This window comes from Mya arenaria, chromosome 6 (assembly GCF_026914265.1).
Source record: "Mya arenaria isolate MELC-2E11 chromosome 6, ASM2691426v1".
NCBI lineage: Eukaryota > Metazoa > Mollusca > Bivalvia > Myida > Myidae > Mya > Mya arenaria.
Genome location: NC_069127.1, coordinates 47,403,365 through 47,421,286, shown reverse-complemented (window position 1 = coordinate 47,421,286; position 17,922 = coordinate 47,403,365). Strand labels below are relative to the sequence as shown.

At 36.0% G+C, this 17,922-nt stretch overlaps 1 protein-coding gene across 2 annotated transcripts in view; it reads right to left on the bottom strand.

The window, feature by feature from the left end:
• Positions 1-17,922, bottom strand: part of LOC128237522 (cytochrome b-245 heavy chain-like) — a 161,678-nt gene that overhangs the window by 74,054 nt on the left and 69,702 nt on the right. For both annotated transcript variants that reach the window (XM_052953104.1, XM_052953105.1), the window contains exons 7-8: positions 9,424-9,524; positions 3,456-3,536 (exon numbers count right to left, since the gene is read on the bottom strand). In XM_052953104.1, coding sequence (XP_052809064.1) covers positions 3,456-3,536; positions 9,424-9,524 — 182 coding nt within the window. The remainder of the gene's footprint in view (positions 1-3,455; positions 3,537-9,423; positions 9,525-17,922) is intronic.

The window sequence follows — 17,922 nt, the reverse complement described above, 5'->3', positions numbered from 1 at the left end:
TTGGAATAACTGACAAAAGTTTCAGTGCAATACATGAAATACTTGCTGTCAGATATTGATTTAAATCTGATGACATGCAAAACCTTTATCAAATGTTGTAAAATGGGCCATCATTTGCATTATTTAATTTTTTTTTAGAGTTATCTAACTTGATTATTTAAGTAGGATTAATAGATGAGTAAGTGTTTAAAGTTTCAAAGCAATGCAACAAATAGTTGCTGAGATATAAGTTCTGTGTGGTTACATGCAAAACCTTAACTGGAATTTTTAAGTTAAATAAAAAAGGGCAATAAATAACATTTTATGCACAATCTAACTTGCTTAATGACCTTATTATACTATGCATAGGAGGCTAGCATAGATAGGACGCAGGCATAAAAATTGGGTAAAACCCGTTAATATATAAGATAGGACGCAACTGAAAAATGTCAAAATTGGAGTCGAAAAATTTAGGTTGGTAAACTATATATAACATATATTAAAGTAAAAACAATAAAAACTAGAAGCGCCGCAATGCGACGAAACCAGGTTCTTGTTTTGGGCAATCAGAAATTATAGCCAATTAATTTGTTGTATGACTTTATCTTTACTTTTATCAAAAAGAGAGGTAACTGAAAATTACTCTAATTAAGTTTTTTATGTGTAAAGAGACGTAACAGAAAATTACTCTAAGTATCTTATGTGTTTAGTTTCGCTGCAACATTCATACTAAGTCTCATCTTTTACCTATTTTTTTACATATGACAATGATTTAACTTTCTGCAAGCCAACATCACTGAATACCAATGACAATTTATTTTTACAAAGCAAAATGTTTAATCTGATTATTAACACTTTTATAAAATGCAAATGTCAATTTTAATGTAAATTGTTTGCTGAGCAATATTTGAGAAAATGGCTTTACATATTTAAAATCATATTCAATGATAACACACTCTTATTTTGTCAAGCTGATTATATTAAAGATGTTATATAACATTTCAAAATTGCCTTTTCTGAGTCTGAGTCTAAAACTCAGAGTCATGACGATAGTGAACACAGACCCTGCTTCACTTCAAAGGCATGCATGTTCTTGTAAAATATTCTCAAAAAATCAGTTGTCTGCTTTTTGAAAAAAAACTTCAGTTTTTAACTTACACTCAACAAATCAAGTACCTTGACCTTCTTCCCCACCCTTAAAAGCAAGTTCAATCTGCAGCTTCATATAAGCTATATTCACACTAAGATGCATCACTATCCATCAATTCTAACTAAGTTGTTGGCCAGAAAAAACATTTTTCTATTTTTAGGAACAGTGACCTTGACCCCACCTCCCAAGCTAGCTCTTCATATAAGCTCCCTTCGCTCTAAGTTTCATCAATATCTATCAATGTTAACTAAAGTTATTGGGCAGAAACCATTTTTTTATTTTTAGTAACAGTGACCTTGACCTTAGCTCCAACCCCCTCAAAAGCAATCCCAAGCTAGCTCTGTACATAAGCTACCTACACACCAAGTTTTATCAATATCTATCAATGCTAACTAAAGTTATTGGGCGGACAACATTTTTAAATTTTTAGTAACAGTGACCTTGACCTTAGCCCCACCCCCCTCAAAAGCAATCCCAAGCTAACTCTTCACATAAGCTACCTACACACTAAGTTTCATCAATATCTATCAATGCTAACTTATGTTATTGGGCAGAAACAATTCTTCTATTTTTAGTAACAGGCGACCTTGACCTTAGCCCCACCCCCCTCAAAAGCAATCCCAAGCTAGCTCTTCACATAAGCTACCTACACACCAAGATTCATCAATATCGGTCAATGCTTACTAAAGTTATTGGGCAGAAACCATTTTTCTATTTTAAGTAACAGTGACCTTGACCATTTTTCTATTTTAAGTAATAGTGACCTTGACCTTAGCCCCTCCCCACTCAAAAGCAATCCCAAGCTAGCTCTTCACATAAGCAACTTACACACCAAGTTTTATCAATATCGGTCAATGCTAACTAAAGTTATTGGGCAGAAACCATTTTTCTATTTTAAGTAACAGTGACCTTGACCATAGCCCCTCCCCCCTCAATAGCAATCCCAAGCTAGCTCTTCACATAAGCTACATACACACCAACTTTCGTCAATATCTATCAATTCTAACTAAAGTAATTGGGCAGAAACCATTTTTCTATTTTTAGTAACAGGCGACCTTGACCTTAGCCCCACCCCCCTCAAAAGCAATCCCAAGCTAGCTCTTCACATAAGCTACCTACACACCAAGTTTCATCAATATCTGTCAATGCTAACTAAAGTTATTGGGCAGAAACCATTTTTCTATTTTAAGTAACAGTGACCTTGACCATTTTTCTATTTTAAGTAATAGTGACCTTAACCTTAGCCCCTCCCCACTCAAAAGCAATCCCAAGCTAGCTCTTCACATAAGCAACTTACACACCAAGTTTCGTCAATATCTATCAATCCTAACTAAAGTTATTGGGCAGAAACCATTTTTCTATTTTTAGTAACAGTGACCTTGACCTTACCTCCACCCCCCTCAAAAGCAATCCTAAGCTAGCTCTTCCCATAAGCTACCTACACACCAAGTTTCATCAATATCTATCAATGCTAACTAAAGTAATTGAACAGAAACCAATGTTTGACGCACGCCCGCACGCCCAACGACAACCTCATTCTTATAACCTGGTTTTCGTTGAAAACCTGGATAAAAATTGTATATAAGGCATATTTTGGTAACTGTCTTGTGTATTTTGGGAATTATCGTCGTAGTTTGGCAATTTAGCGTTATTCGGTAAGTCCAGTATCTGCCATATTTGTTTTGACGATTTATTTTTTGGGATCGTGAAAATGGCAAAGGTCAATATAGACCATGCGATATTAAATTTTATAGCAATCTGATATGTACTTCTTTGTTTATTTCAAGTAAATTTATACATTAGATACGCAAGAAAAGTAACAGTAGCAGAGGTAATAATACAGTTTTATTCTGTCAACCTGATGACGCTTTTCTTCTATTCGCCTTCATTGTCTTCTGACGGTGTATCGTAAACAACATATAAGTCTTATAGTATGCGTGAATGTTCTCAAAATGTCAAAACCCTCAGTTAAGAATTAAAACATGTGGTAAAATGCGACTAAACAACCATACAGTATTACCATCGCAATAGTTTGTTCCATTGATGTTTTTCTAATGACAGACAGCAGGTGTTTTTCACACCTTCACACATTTGAAAAGATTTGATAGTGACAATAATGCTACTCTGCGGTATGCACATTCCTTCATTATTATTATTATTTTAAAACAGTAACATACAACAAAATGTTTTGTAAAATATCGGAACACTTAAATCGTGAACAATGTTTAATTGACATTTACCTAATATCCCGATTTTCTGTAGCCGTTTTAACTCAATAAGTTAAAGTGCAGACTCACATCGAGTTTTGCAGATACAATTGACTCACCCAATACCATGAATGCCAACACAGACAAAGAACACAACGAACAGATGATGAGTGAACCAAAACACCTCGAAGTATGACCTCCTGAAAAGAAAATACATACAATTAATTGCAACAGATTTTCAGCCAGTTGAAAAATAGAACAACTACCCTCCTGTTGTAGGACAGCATGCTACACACTATAACTACACACTTCTCCAAAAGCAATTCAAACAAGGCAGTCCAAAGTACGGCTATATCCCCCGCCATTGGTTTTTTAGTATATCTTGTTTTTCTCGCAACCTGACTGGTACGTCGAATCCGACCAAAATTGTACACAACCACTGGTCAAGGGTGGGAATATAGGAAATACAAGTTGTTTGATCGGTAACTTAAACATTCTTGGATATTTAAATGTCAGATGTTACCTTGACCATTGAGGTATGTTCCCGGGTCAAGGTCACTGCACACTGTCTCAATGAGGACAACATTTGTACCACGTAATATGGTAATCCATCAATGCATAAATAAGTTATAGTGCGGACACGAAATGTTACAGACAGACAGACTGACGGACGGACTGATGGACGGACGGATGGACTGACAGAAGGACAAAGTGCACCACTCCGTGGTGGGGAATTAAAAAGTAAACAAAAATCGCTGCAATGTGAAGAAATCAGGTTTTCAATGATTTACAGAAGAACTTCAGCCTTCATTGTGGGATTCAGTTTTAAAGTTTCAACTGTTTTTTTCTATTTTCAGTAACTGTGACATTGACCTTGAACCTAGGGGTCCCAAATGCTATCCCGTGTAATTCTTCCATAATCTATTCCTACATACACCATGCACCAAGTTTGGTCACAATATGTCAAAAAGTTATCTATTATAGTAACAGTGACATTGACTTTGACCCTAGAGGCCCCAAACAAAGAGCCTTTTAAGGTCTCAATAAACTCTCCCTATATACCAAGTTTGGTCGCATTATGTCAACCCAAACTAAAGTTAGTTGATACCATAGCTGAGTTTGATGCGGCGCCGCCCTTCTGCCAAAACACAGCCATACATCATTATAATAAACCAGGTTTCACATGATGAAAACCTAGTTAAAAATATAACAAGAAACGCTGCAATGCGACGAAAACAAGTTTTCAATGATTGACAGAAGAACTTCAGTCTGTGTCTGTTTTTCTATTTTTAGTAACAGTGACCTTGACCATAGCGACTCCAAACGCAATCCCATGAAAGGTATCCATAAACTGTTCCTTTATACCAAGTTGGGTCAAGATATGTGAACCCTGACTAAAGTTATACTGTTTCAACCGTTTTTCAATTTTCAGTAACAGTGACCTTGACCTTGACCATAGGGACCCCAAACGCAATCCCATGAAAAGTATAAACTCTTCCTTTATACCAAGTTGGGTCAAGATATGTCAACCATAACTAAAGTTATTCAGTTTCAACCGTTTTTTTATTTTAAGTAACAGTGACCTTGACCTTTACTCTAGGGACCCCAAACACAATCCCATGAAAGGTATCCATAAACCCTTCCTATAGACCAAATTTGGTCAAGATATGTAAGCCCTGACTTTAGTTATTCAGTTTCAACCATTCTTCAATTATAAGTAACAGTGACCTTGACCCTAGGGTCCCCAAATGCAATCCCATGAAAGGTCTCCATAAACTCTTCCTTTATACAAAGATTGGTCAATATATTTGGACATTGACTAAAATTATTCTGTTTCAACTGCTTTTCTATTTTTGGTAACAGTGACCTTGACCTTGACCCTAGGGACCCCAAACGCAATCCCATGAAAGATATCCATAAACTCTTCTTTTATACCAAGTTTGGTCATGATATGTGGACCCTAACTAAAGTTATTCAGTTTCAACTCTTTTTCTATTTTTAGTAACAGTGACCCTGACCTTGACCCTAGGGACCCAAACACAATCCCATAAAAGGTATCCATAAACTCTTCCTTTATACCAAGATGGGTCAAGATATGTCAACCCTAACTGAAGTCATTCAGTTTTAACCGTTTTTCTATTTTAAGTAACAGTGACCTTGAGCTTGACTCTAGGGATCCCAAACGCAATCCCATGAAAGGTATCTATAAACTCTTTCTATAGACCAAGTTTGGTCAAGATATGTCAACCCTTACTAAAGTTATTCAGTTTCATAGGTGAGTTTGACGCCGCCTGGCCGCATGCCCGCCCTACCGCCCACCTGCCCGAACAAAGATGATCGTCATTCTAATAACCAGGTTTCACTATGTGAAAACCTGATTAACAAGAGCTGTCGTAAGACAGCGCGCTCCACTATGCTGCTTTGACTTAGAAGTGAATACAATAAAGATGTAATATGTGCCTGTCAACTGCTTTCTTCTATTTTTTGTAAAAGTGAACTAGATCCTAAGGGCCCCAAACACAATCCCATGGAAGTTCTCCATAAACTCTTCCTACATATCAAGTTTGGTCAGAGTATGTCAACCATAACTGAAACAGTAATTTATTTTTAGTAACAGTGACTATGACCCTAGGGGGCCAAAAGGCAATCTATGACAGGTCTGCATAAACTTGTCCTATATACCAAGCTTGGTCACACTATGTCAACCCTTACTTGAATTATTCAGTACTTACCATATTTCTATTTTTAGCAACAGTGACCCTGACCTAGACCATAACTCTCGGGGGCCCAAAACACAATCTTAGGAAAGGTCTCTATAAACTCTTCCTATATACCAAGTTTGGTCACAATATGTAGACCCTTACTTGAATTATTTATGAAAATGTGGTTAAGCATATAAAAATGTGCCTTTCAAAAGAAATTAAAATAAAAATAAAAAAAATCATTCAAGGGCCATAATTTGTATTTAAGGTTAAAATGGAATGTTTCTTGTTGAAATATGGTCGTCAATAATTCTTCGAAGAATTTAGTGCATTGAATGAAGGTTTTTTTTACAATCCCAACTTGCCCTAAAACTTTTACCTGCCCTAAAACTTTATCCTAAGTCAATCAGGAGCCATAACTTTTATTAAGGATAATTTGGAGTTATGTTACCTCATTTTGTGATGGTCCTGTACAATTGTGTGAAGTATTAAGTCAAAAGAATAAAGGATATAGAAGTTATCAAAAGTTATCAATAAATATTCCAACCTGCCTAAGTTCCATTGTTAATCAGGGGCCATAATTTGTATAAAAGATAATATGGAGTTATCTTACCTCATTATGTGATGGCTCTGAAAAACTCTATGAAGTATTAAGTCAATTAAATGAAGGGTATTTGACTTATAAGTGAAAATCTCAACATGCCCTAAAACTTTTACCTGCCCTAAAACTTTAACCTAAGTCAAAAAGGGGCCATAACTTGTATTAAGGATAGTATGGAGTTATGTAACCTTATTGTGTGATAGTCCTGAACAACTGTGTGAAGTATTAAGTCAATTGAATGAAGGGTATAGAAGTTATTAACAAGAGATGTTTGTCAAACATTATGCCTAAAATCAATAGGGGTCGTCTACTGGTCAGGCCCAACCTCGAAGTCAAGTTTGAGGGCCATGAGTGCAGGCATTGTTGAGATATCACTCAGACAACCTTTTATCATTCAAGGTCACTGTGACCTTGACCTTTGGCCCAATGACCCCTAAAATCAATTGGGGCCATCTACTGGCCAGGCCCAACCTCCAAGTCAAGATTGAGGGCCATGGGTGCAAGCATTGTCAAGTTATCATTTTGACAACCTTTTACCATTCCAGTTCACTGTGTCCTTGACCTTTGGCCCGATGACCCCCCAAAAAAATATGTGTCATCTACTGGTCAGGCCCAACCTCCAAGTCAAGTTTGAGGGCCATGGGTGAAGGCATTGTCGAGTTATCACTGGGACAACCTTTTATCATTCAAGGTCATTGTGACCTTGACCTTTGGCCCGATGACCCCCAAAAAACAATAGGGGTCATCTACTGGTCAGCCCCAATCTCCAAGTCAAGAATGAGGGCCATGGGTGCAGGCATTGGCAAGTCATCACTCGGACAACCTTTTACCATTCAAGGTCACTGTGACCTTGACCTTTGGCCTGATGACCCCCCAAAACAATAGGGGTCATCTACTGGTCAGGCCCAACTTCCATATCAAGTTTGATAACCATAGGTTTAGGCATTGTTGAGATATCACTTGGACAAGCTTTAAAATTATTTTACCATTAAAGATCACTGTGACCTTGACCTTTGACCCGATGAGCCCTAAAATCATAACGGGTCATCTACAGGTCAGCTGCAACTCCAAGTCAAGTTTGAGGGCCATGGGTGCAGGCATTGTCGAGCTATCACTCGAAACATTTTCGCATTCATGGTCACTATGAACTTGACCTTTGACCCGATAACTCCTAAAATCAATAAAGGTCATCTACTGGTCAGGCCAAACTTCCATGTCAAGTTTGATGATCATAGGTTCAGGCATTGTTAAGATATCACTGGGAGAAGATTTGTTAACTTTTTTTGTGTTAAATGTTACTGTTACCTTGACTTTGGCCCAATTACCCCCAAAGTCAAGAGGGGTCATCTACTGGTCAGGCCCAACCTTCATGTCAAGTTTGATGATCAAAGGTCCAGGAATTGTTGAGTTTGCTCTCAAGGTCACTGTGACCTTGAACTTTGACCCTAAAATTAAAAGGGTCCATCTACTGGTCAGGCCCAACCTCCAAGTCAAGTTAAGGGCCATGGGTGCAGGCATTGTCGAGTTATCCCTCGGACAACCTTTTACTATTCAAGGTCATTGTGACCTTGACCTTTGGCCCAATGACCCTCAAAAACAATAGGGGTCATCTACTGGTCAGGCCCAACCTTCATGTCAAGTATGAGGGCCACAGGTGGAGGCATTGTTGAGTTATCACTCGGAAAACCTTTTGCCATTCAAGGTCACTGTGACCTTGACCTTTGGTCAGATGACCCCCAAAAACAATAGGGGTCATCTACCGGTCAGGCCCAACTTCTATATTAAGTTTGATGACCATAGGTCTAGGCATTGTTGAGTTATCACTCCGACGAACTTTAAAATTATTTTACCATTAAAGGTCACTGTGACCTTGACCTTTGACCCCCATGAGCCCTAAAATCAATAGGGGTCATCTACTGGTCTAGCTCAACCTTCACCGACTGACATGTGCAAAGCAATATATCCCTCTTCTTCGAAGGGGGGGGGGGGGGGGGGGGGGGGCTGAATAAAAGTCAATCAAGAGCCATGTATATGTATTTAAGGTTAATATACAGTTATTTAAACTTATTTGTGTAACGGCTTCTGTTTAAAGTATGTGACTATTGATTTAGGATAATGTAGAGTTATTTAACCTTATTGTATTCTGGACATAGATTACTATGACGTATTAAGTCAATTGAATGAAGCGTATTGAAATCATTAGCAAAAGTCCCGACTTGCAAACTTGCCCTTGAACTTTAACCAGCCACAATGTGCCCTAAAACTTCCACCTAAGGTCCTAAGCCTATCAGGGGCCATTATATGTATTTAGGATGAAATGGTGTTATGTAATCTCACTGTAAAACGTTCCTCAATATTTGTGTGAATTTGTAAGTGTATTGATTGAAGGGTATAGAAGCTAAAGTAAAAATCCCAACTTGCCCTAAAATCTGAACCTTACACAATGTGCCCTAAAACTTTAATCTTAGATTATAAGTCAATCAGGGGACATACTTGGTGTTATGTTACCTCATTGTTTGATTGTCCTGAACAACTGTGTGAAATATTGAGTGAATTGAATGAAAGGTATTGGAGTTATAAGTGAATATGACAACTAGCCCTAAAACCATAACCAGATGCCGACACCGGACCATTAGAAGTAAAGCCTCCTTATTCTTCAAGTAGTTGAGCTAAAAGACATAAAATTCTGAATCCAGGGATAGAGTGGTGGACATCAGCTAGACATGGCTCATATATAAACCATATATGAAAGCTAAAAACATTGGATATGAGCTAGGCACTGACCTGATTGTCTCCGTGGCAGAACTGACCATCAGGATAAGGGCTAAGGTGGCAAGTACTCCTGTGATACCTGGTATAGATGTCATTGCAAACAGAGTTGGATCCTGAAATAATACCAATATACATGTAGCTTAATACATAACTTTAAAATACTTGTAAATTTAAGTTTTATAAGTTAAAATATCAAAACTATATGGATTTCATTTTCGAGTACAAGTTTAAAGCTGCATTTTCACAGATATACAATTTTAAGTAATTTATCCTAAGAGCCTGGGGTGCGTTTCAGAGACGATCGTTAAGGCGATCGTTAGCTGATTTTGGTAGTTCAACCAAAAATACCGATCTGCACCGTTTCAGAGACGCAACGTGCACCTGCTTTATCGTTAATTTTGCTCGTAAACCTACGACCGGTAAGAGGCACTCATTAACTTAACGATCAAGATGGCGAATGAAGATTTTCTCCATATCAAAGTATATTTTTACTTTTTTACTTTAACAACATGTGAGAGTTTAATATTGTGTGTAGCATGTTTGCTGGTGTGGAATTTTCAAACTTATGTCTAAAAATAGCTGAAAACAGAACGAAAATGTTCTATTTCCGCCGTTCTGTCAAAAAAGGATTTTAACTGTAGAAGATGTAAGTTTTTTGTTATATTTAGTTAATGTGCTGATATTGTGTACATCTAAAACAGGGAATATGATGCTGAATTTGATTTGGTTTCATTGCTGTTTAATATGTCATGTAAAACATTTTCTTGAAATTCTTCTATTTCGGATGGTTTTTAATTCGGATAAATAAATGCCTGTACATATTTTGTTGTAATATTCCGGTCTTTGTGGCATGTAGTCAGTGAATTGTTAAACAGTGTTACCATTTTATCATGTCATGATATAACATAATTATTTTTCTTATATTTACTCATCTAAAACTGATGCTAAATATGTAAATATAGATACTGTACTGTAATGTAAACAACACTGTCACAACAAATAAGTTGATTATTGGCTACTTTAATACCATGGACACTATCAGGTGACAATGTATAAATCATTTTAGTTCACCTTTACTTGTAATTGAAATTTGTTTTAGTAAGGTATCATATGGTTTATGTAGAACTTTGTAGTATATGTACATATGTGAGTTTTCAACTGACAAAGGTGAGTTTTCAACTGACAATTAAAGGTTAAATCTTGTCTTTTTCAGTCATACCATTTGATGCCAAGAAGTGTCATGGTCTTGGTGGAAAATGCTGTGCTCTTCATTGACCTCTGTTTAATAATGCTATGGAAAAGGGAATTAAATTCTAATGTTGGTTTTATGAATAATAATGGAGGTATATTCAACATATGAACACATTGTCATAAGGACTAATGTAGAAACTAAACTGCAAAACCATATTATGTAACCTGCAGTTAATACACAGGCTTTGTACAGATGCTTAATGATATTCTGTTTTATTTTTTTTAGTTTTTTTGCTTGTTAAATAATGTTTTAGTTAATTATTTCAGGCTTGTGATAGAAAACTATCAGGAATGCTTCAAGCTGGCAATGGAGGGAAATGTAAAAGTAGGTAGGAAATGATAAAATGCAATAGGATATAAACCAATTTTGTGAATAATACAATAAGATGAATTTTATATAATGATACAATGTTGGGCATCTTACTTTGAGCAGTTAAAATAATTAACTGGTATAACATAATTGTTATTTAACTTATATGAACATTAAACAAGAAATAAAATGTGACCAGAATGGCGTTTTTCATGTTTTCTTAATTACCCTACTTATATTTTTTAAAAAGACAATAATTTTCATAAAATATCTATTTCAGTTGAAAAATTGGAATGTAAATTATGTGTTTCTTGTAGTTTAACCATTAAAAGGCGTTTTCATATATGTATTATATTGTGCTGTATTAAACAATATTTTACAACTTTTTGTCTTTTTCAGGACACTGAAAAATCACAAGGTTTCAAACATTTAGAATATGCTCACAGTCAGTCTTCAAGTAATACTCACCTTAAAGGTTCCAGTGTGTTTTAGGAGACTTTGTCAGAATAGTACTTTATAGCTACATACACTGGAGATACCAGACCCAGCAGATAACTACAGATATATTAACACAGAACCTGAAATTAATTGCATATCCCAACACAACATAAAACTTTTAACTGTTAAATAGGCAGTGAGGCATTTGTGTGTAACCTTCATTATTTGAAATGAAATTTCTTATTTATTTTTTAAGTTTGACTTTGCATTTAAAAGCCATTGGCATTAGATTTTCCAAATATATATATATATATATATATATATATATATATATATATATATATATATATATATATATATATATATATATATATATATTTATACAGTTTCAACTGTGATGTATATCCAGTTGTACATGTTTCCTCTAAGGATTAAAATACTTCTGAATTATATAGGAAAATCTAAATGATTCGTTATTCAAACTTATGATATTATAAAAAACTGTAACCAAATCTACTTTTCACTTGATTTAGCTAGTAGTTGGTAGAATCTCTTCTGCCCTTAAACATCTTATAACTTATTCGCTGCCACCATTAAAGATAACTTGGAAACTTATTTAGTAATAAAATAAGCAAAACCTGTTACTTCTAATACTAGTTTTTATTTACAGTCACTCTGCACAGTCACACATATTTACAAAGTCCAGAATACAATGTATAATAAAATGTAAGATATGAATAAGTATAGTATTTTAAATGCAAACACAAACAGTCAATGATAATGAGATGTAACTTTCAACAGGATATACTGGTGCGAACTACTCAGTCTTAACCTAAATTCCACTCCCGTCTTTTTAAGAACCCCAACTATACGAGGGGGAGTCAATAAGTTCGTGAAAGACCCCTTTTTGTCGCTTATTGTACATCTTTTTTTTTCTTGAATTGTTTTTAACATCATATTTCACATGTGATTTAATAAATATGGAAATTAATTACTAACTTATTTCTTATTATAAATTATTATATGATTTATTATTATACACTGTCAACAACGTGGCGCACTTTGAAATGGCGCTGTATCTAACATAACAATGTTATATAAAGTACGTCATTTTTGCGGGAAAAGAGCGTGTGATTCAGGCGAGACTTTTACTGACGTCACTTTGACGTGTCGATCATGTAAATACGAAGTTTTGACGTCATACCATAAACAACAACTGTGCGCTGACCTTTTAAAATACCCACACTAGGATTATCTTCAAGTAAATGACGTCAATGGATAACGTTGAGAAGCGGGCTGTCATTAAGCATTGCTTTAGAGTCTGAATGACGCCCACCGACACGCTCAAGTTCATGAACCAGGGAAACACCGGACAATCATGTAAGTGAAGTTTAGTTTACAAGTGGCACGGGAGATTTTCAAATGGGAGAGAGGACATCAACGATGACAAACGAGCAGGAAGACCGGTAACCAGTGACTCATTGAAGCTAGCTGTTGCATCCCAGCTTTCTACCGACAGACGAAGAAGCATCGACGAACTTGCAGATATGTTTGATTTATCGCACGGCACAATGCATAAAATAATTACAAACGATCTGGGAATGAGGAAAGTCTCAGCACGATGGGTGCCGCGACTTTTGTTGGAAAATGAAAAAAACGTGCGCGTGGAAACGTCACAGTGCTTTCTGGCACGTCACGCCAGAGAAGGCGACCATTTCTTAAATAAAATTGTCACGTGCGATGAAACATGGCTACACTTCTATGACCCTGAAACAAAAGCTGAGTCAATGGTATGGAAACGACCCTCTTCACCGCCACCAAAGAAAGCAAAGGTCATCAAGTCAGCGAAAAAAGTGATGTTCCTCGTCTTCATGGATCACCGGGGCATACTCCTGTCACATGCCATCCCCACTGACAAGACCGTCAACGCGGGTTATTATCAGAAGGTTAACAGTATTAAAAGTCTAAAAATATTGTTTTATTAGTTGGATTTAAATATTATATTTTAAATAAATGCTTATTTACAAAAATAATAAAGTGTTTCATGTTTGCTTGTTTTATGATTAATTCCCTAATTTTATTTTAGTTTGTTCACAGGTTCTGCGCCGTGATCTCGTTCACGCCATCCAGAAGAAGCGCCCGGATGTTGAGATCGAGAATCTCATCTTTCACCAAGATAACGCCCCGGCCCACCGTGCACAGGAAACACTGATGACGATTGACTTTTTAGGATTTGAGCGTCTCAATCATTCGCCGTACTCACCTGACCTCGCCCCTATGGACTTCGCGATTTTTCCAAGACTGAAGGCGATCTTCGCAGGAGACGTTTCAAATGTCTGGCAGAGCTCCGCAGCGCAGTCCAGTCATCGTTCGCATCCCTGTCCGAGACATGGTTTACAGAGGTGTACCGGAAATGGGTCGTCCACCATCAGAAATGTGTCCAAGAGAGTGGAGAGTATTTTGAGAAACAGTAACGCCCATAACGTCAACGTCATGACATTGTTCCGAAGTGCGCCGCGGTATTGCAGATGGGTATTTTGTATTTTTTATTTATATTAGTAATTGTTATTGTATTCACATTTATTTTTTGTACATGTTTTGAAAACATATTTGTTATTGTGTATATTAAATTTCTTTACACACAAACGCGCATTTGTTTTTTTAAAACGCTCGTTCAAGAACTTATTGACTCCCCCTCGTATATACTAAAGTATTATATAATTAACAGGAAATGTAAGATTAACCCGAGATGAACCTGAAGGTACCTGAAGTTTCAGGTCAGTCAAGAGACATTATTATATAGCCTCTAGTTTTCCATACAGATGTAACTAATTACTAAACAATTGCTGGATACAGTTACAGTTATGCAATGTACCCCGAAATCTCAGGTTTTACTGTTATGATCAATTGATATAGAAGGTACCTGAAGAAATTAGTAAACAAAGATTAACCTTCAAATTCAGCATCTAAAACAATACGTTAACAGTTTTAAAACAAGTCTTTTACTTGATTAAGACAATCATATAATAGGTAAATCTAAAATTGCAACAAAACACACACTACCATGGTTGTTGATCATGTAAACATTCATACTATCTTTTTATAGAAATTAAGTGCATCTTTTGATATTTCTGAATACATTTATTTTTACTTTGACTGGCTCATATAAACACAGAACTACATAAAGTCTATACTCCAGTGTATATCATAACATGATTGAAATAGATAATAGATAATATTTGCATGAAACTCTGAACACTTAACCACTATGGCAATCTGCACCAGTTATGATACTTTTTGTTGAATAATGTGTTTTGATGAGTCGAGCTTGTAAAATAGCTGTATTTCTTTTGGTAATTTTGTGTATTTGAAGCATGTCTACAAATGTAGATTTTATCATGTATTTTGAATGGATCTGAAATGCTGTTTATTTAACTGTTATAACAAAGATTGACACAATAAAGATGGATTTATGAATTGTCTTCATACAAAAAATCCAACCAGTCAAAATTGTATTTTTGAACTATTTCCCAATACAATAACTCTCAGTCACAGTTTTGGTGCATAAACGTATGAACTTTACTCCTTATCCGAACTAAGGCCGGTTGTTAATGATTGGAATCAGTCATCATCATCATCATCATCATCATCATCATCATCATCATCCACCGCACCCACCACAACAACCACCACCACCAACTTTACCACCTACATCATCATCCACATCTACATATCATCATCTCGTCACGATCATTGTCTTCATCGTCACATCATAATTAGTATCATTGCCGTCGTAGCATCATCATTATTATTATCATCATCTTAGTCGTCGTCGTCGCATTATAATGATAATACTCATAATATTCGTCTTCGTCATCGCCGCATTATCACTATCGTCGTCATCGCATCATCATGATAGTTTCGTTGTCGCATTATTATTATTAAATTATCATTGCCGTTGTTGTCGCATCATCGTGACTATCATCATCAGCACCATTCTGCACGTTTGCATTTACTTTACAGACTGAAAAAACAATGTATTTTGTTGTTGTCCAATTTTCATTATAATTACACAAATTTTAAAATGAGCGTCGGAACCCGCCACTGCCTCCATCACAAACAAGAGCAGTCACAGACAGCTATATCCCCTGCCTTTTTTTGTAACGAAAGCCAATCAATGGTAAAGGTAGTTTCTCAGGAACATAAGAAATGCGTAAAATTAGTAAAGGGCAATAACTCTTTCAAAAATGGTCGAATCGGGAAAGCCCGACAATATGCCCTGCTTCACTTCATGATCATCAATCTGTGAAAGTTTGGTAGAAATCGCATGAAAAACGTAAGAGCAGTTGCGAAGAAACCAATTTTAAATGTAAAATAAACAAAGGGCAATAACTCTTTCAAAATAGTTGAATCGGGAAAGCCCGACAATATGCGCTTTTTCACATTATGATCTGTGAAAGTTTGGTAGAAATCGCTTGAAAAACGTAAGAGAAGTTGCGTAGAAACCAATTTTAAATGTAAAATAAGCAAAGGGCAATAACTCTTTCAAAAATGGTCAAATCAGGAAAGCCTGATAATATGCGCTGCTTCACTTTATGATCATCAATCTGTGAAAGTTTGGTAGAAACCGCATGAAAAACGTAAGAGGAGTTGCGAAGAAACCAATTTTAAATGTAAAATAAGCAAAGGGCAATAACTCTTTCAAAAATAGTTGAATAGGGAAAGCCCGATAATATGCGCTGCTTCACTTTATGATAATCAATCTGTGAAAGATTGGTAGAAACTGCATGAAAAACGTAAGAGGGTTTGTGAAGAAACCAATTTTAAATGTAAAATAAGCAAAGGGCAATAACTCTTTCAAAAATGGTCAAATCAGGAAAGCCCGACAATATGCCCTGCTTCACTTTAAGATCATCAATCTGTAAAAGTTTGGTAGAAATCACATGAAAAATGTAAGAGCAGTTACAAAGAAACCAATTTTAAAGGTAAAAAAAGCAAAGAGCAAGAACTCTTTCAAAAATAGTCAAATCGGGAAAGCCCAACAATATGCGCTGCTTCACTTTATGATAATCAACCTGTGAAAGTTTGGTAGAAATCACTTGAAAAACGTAAGAGGAGTTGCGAAGAAACCAATTTAAAGGTAAAAAACGGAAAGAGCAATAACTCTTTCAAAAATAGTCAAATCGGGAAAGCCCGACAATATGAGCTGCTTCACTTTATGATAATCAACCTGTGAAAGTTTGGTAGAAATCGCTTGAAAAACGTAAGAGGAGTTGCAAAGAAACCAATTTTAAATGTAAAATAAGCAAAGGGCAATAACTCTTTCAAAAATGGTCAAATCAGGAAAGCCCGACAATATGCCCTGCTTCACTTTAAGATCATTAATCTGTAAAAGTTTGGTAGAAATCACATGAAAAACGTAAGAGCAGTTACAAAGAAACCTATTTTAAAGGTAAAATAAGCAAAGAGCAATAACTCTTTCAAAAATAGTCAAATCGGGAAAGACCGACAATATGCACTGCTTCACTTTATGATAATCAATCTGTGAAAGTTTGGTAGAAATCGCTTGAAAAACGTAAGAGGAGTTGCGAAGAAACCAATTTTAAATGTAAAATAAGCAAAGGGCAATAACTCTTTCAAAAATGGTCAAAGCAGGAAAGCCCGACAATATGCGCTGCTTCACTTTATGATCATCAATCTGTGAAAGTTTGGTAGAAAGTGCATGAAAAACGTAAGAGCAGTTGCGAAGAAACCAATTTTAAATGTAAATTAAGCAAAGGGCAATAACTCTTTCAAAAATGATCAAATCAGGAAAGCCCGACAATATGCGCTGCTTCACTTTATGATCATCAATCTGTGAAAGTTTGGTAGAAACCGCATGAAAAACGTAAGAGGAGTTGCGAAGAAACCAATTTTAAATGTAAAATAAGCAAAGGGCAATAACTCTTTCAAAAATGGTCAAATCAGGAAAGCCCGACATTATGCGCTTTTTCACTTTATGATAATCAATCTGTGAAAGTTTGGTAGAAATCGCATGAAAAACGTAAGAGGAGTTGCGAAGAAACCAATTTTAAATGTAAAATAAGCAAAGGGCAATAACTCTTTCAAAAATGGTCGAATCGAGAAAGCCCGATATTATACGCTGCTTCACTTCATGATCATCAATCTGTGATAGTTTGGTAGAAATCGCATGAGAAATGTAAGAGGAGATGCAAAGAAATGAATGTGGGCCAGACGGACGGACGGACACACACACACACGGAATTGGGCCTACCATTACTATATCCCCGCGCCTTTTCAAGGCGGGGGATAAAAATCCCGGATGATGATGTATTTAAGGTACAAATGAAACATAAATAGCAGATGGTTAATCAGAATAGAGACCACGAGTTTGTATCATTTGTGTCAATCATTATAAAATGGAGAGTTACATTAATTGATTCCCTTCAAGAGATTATCATTATTATTATTATTATAATTATCATTAATAAAAAAGACAGGTGCGCTCATCA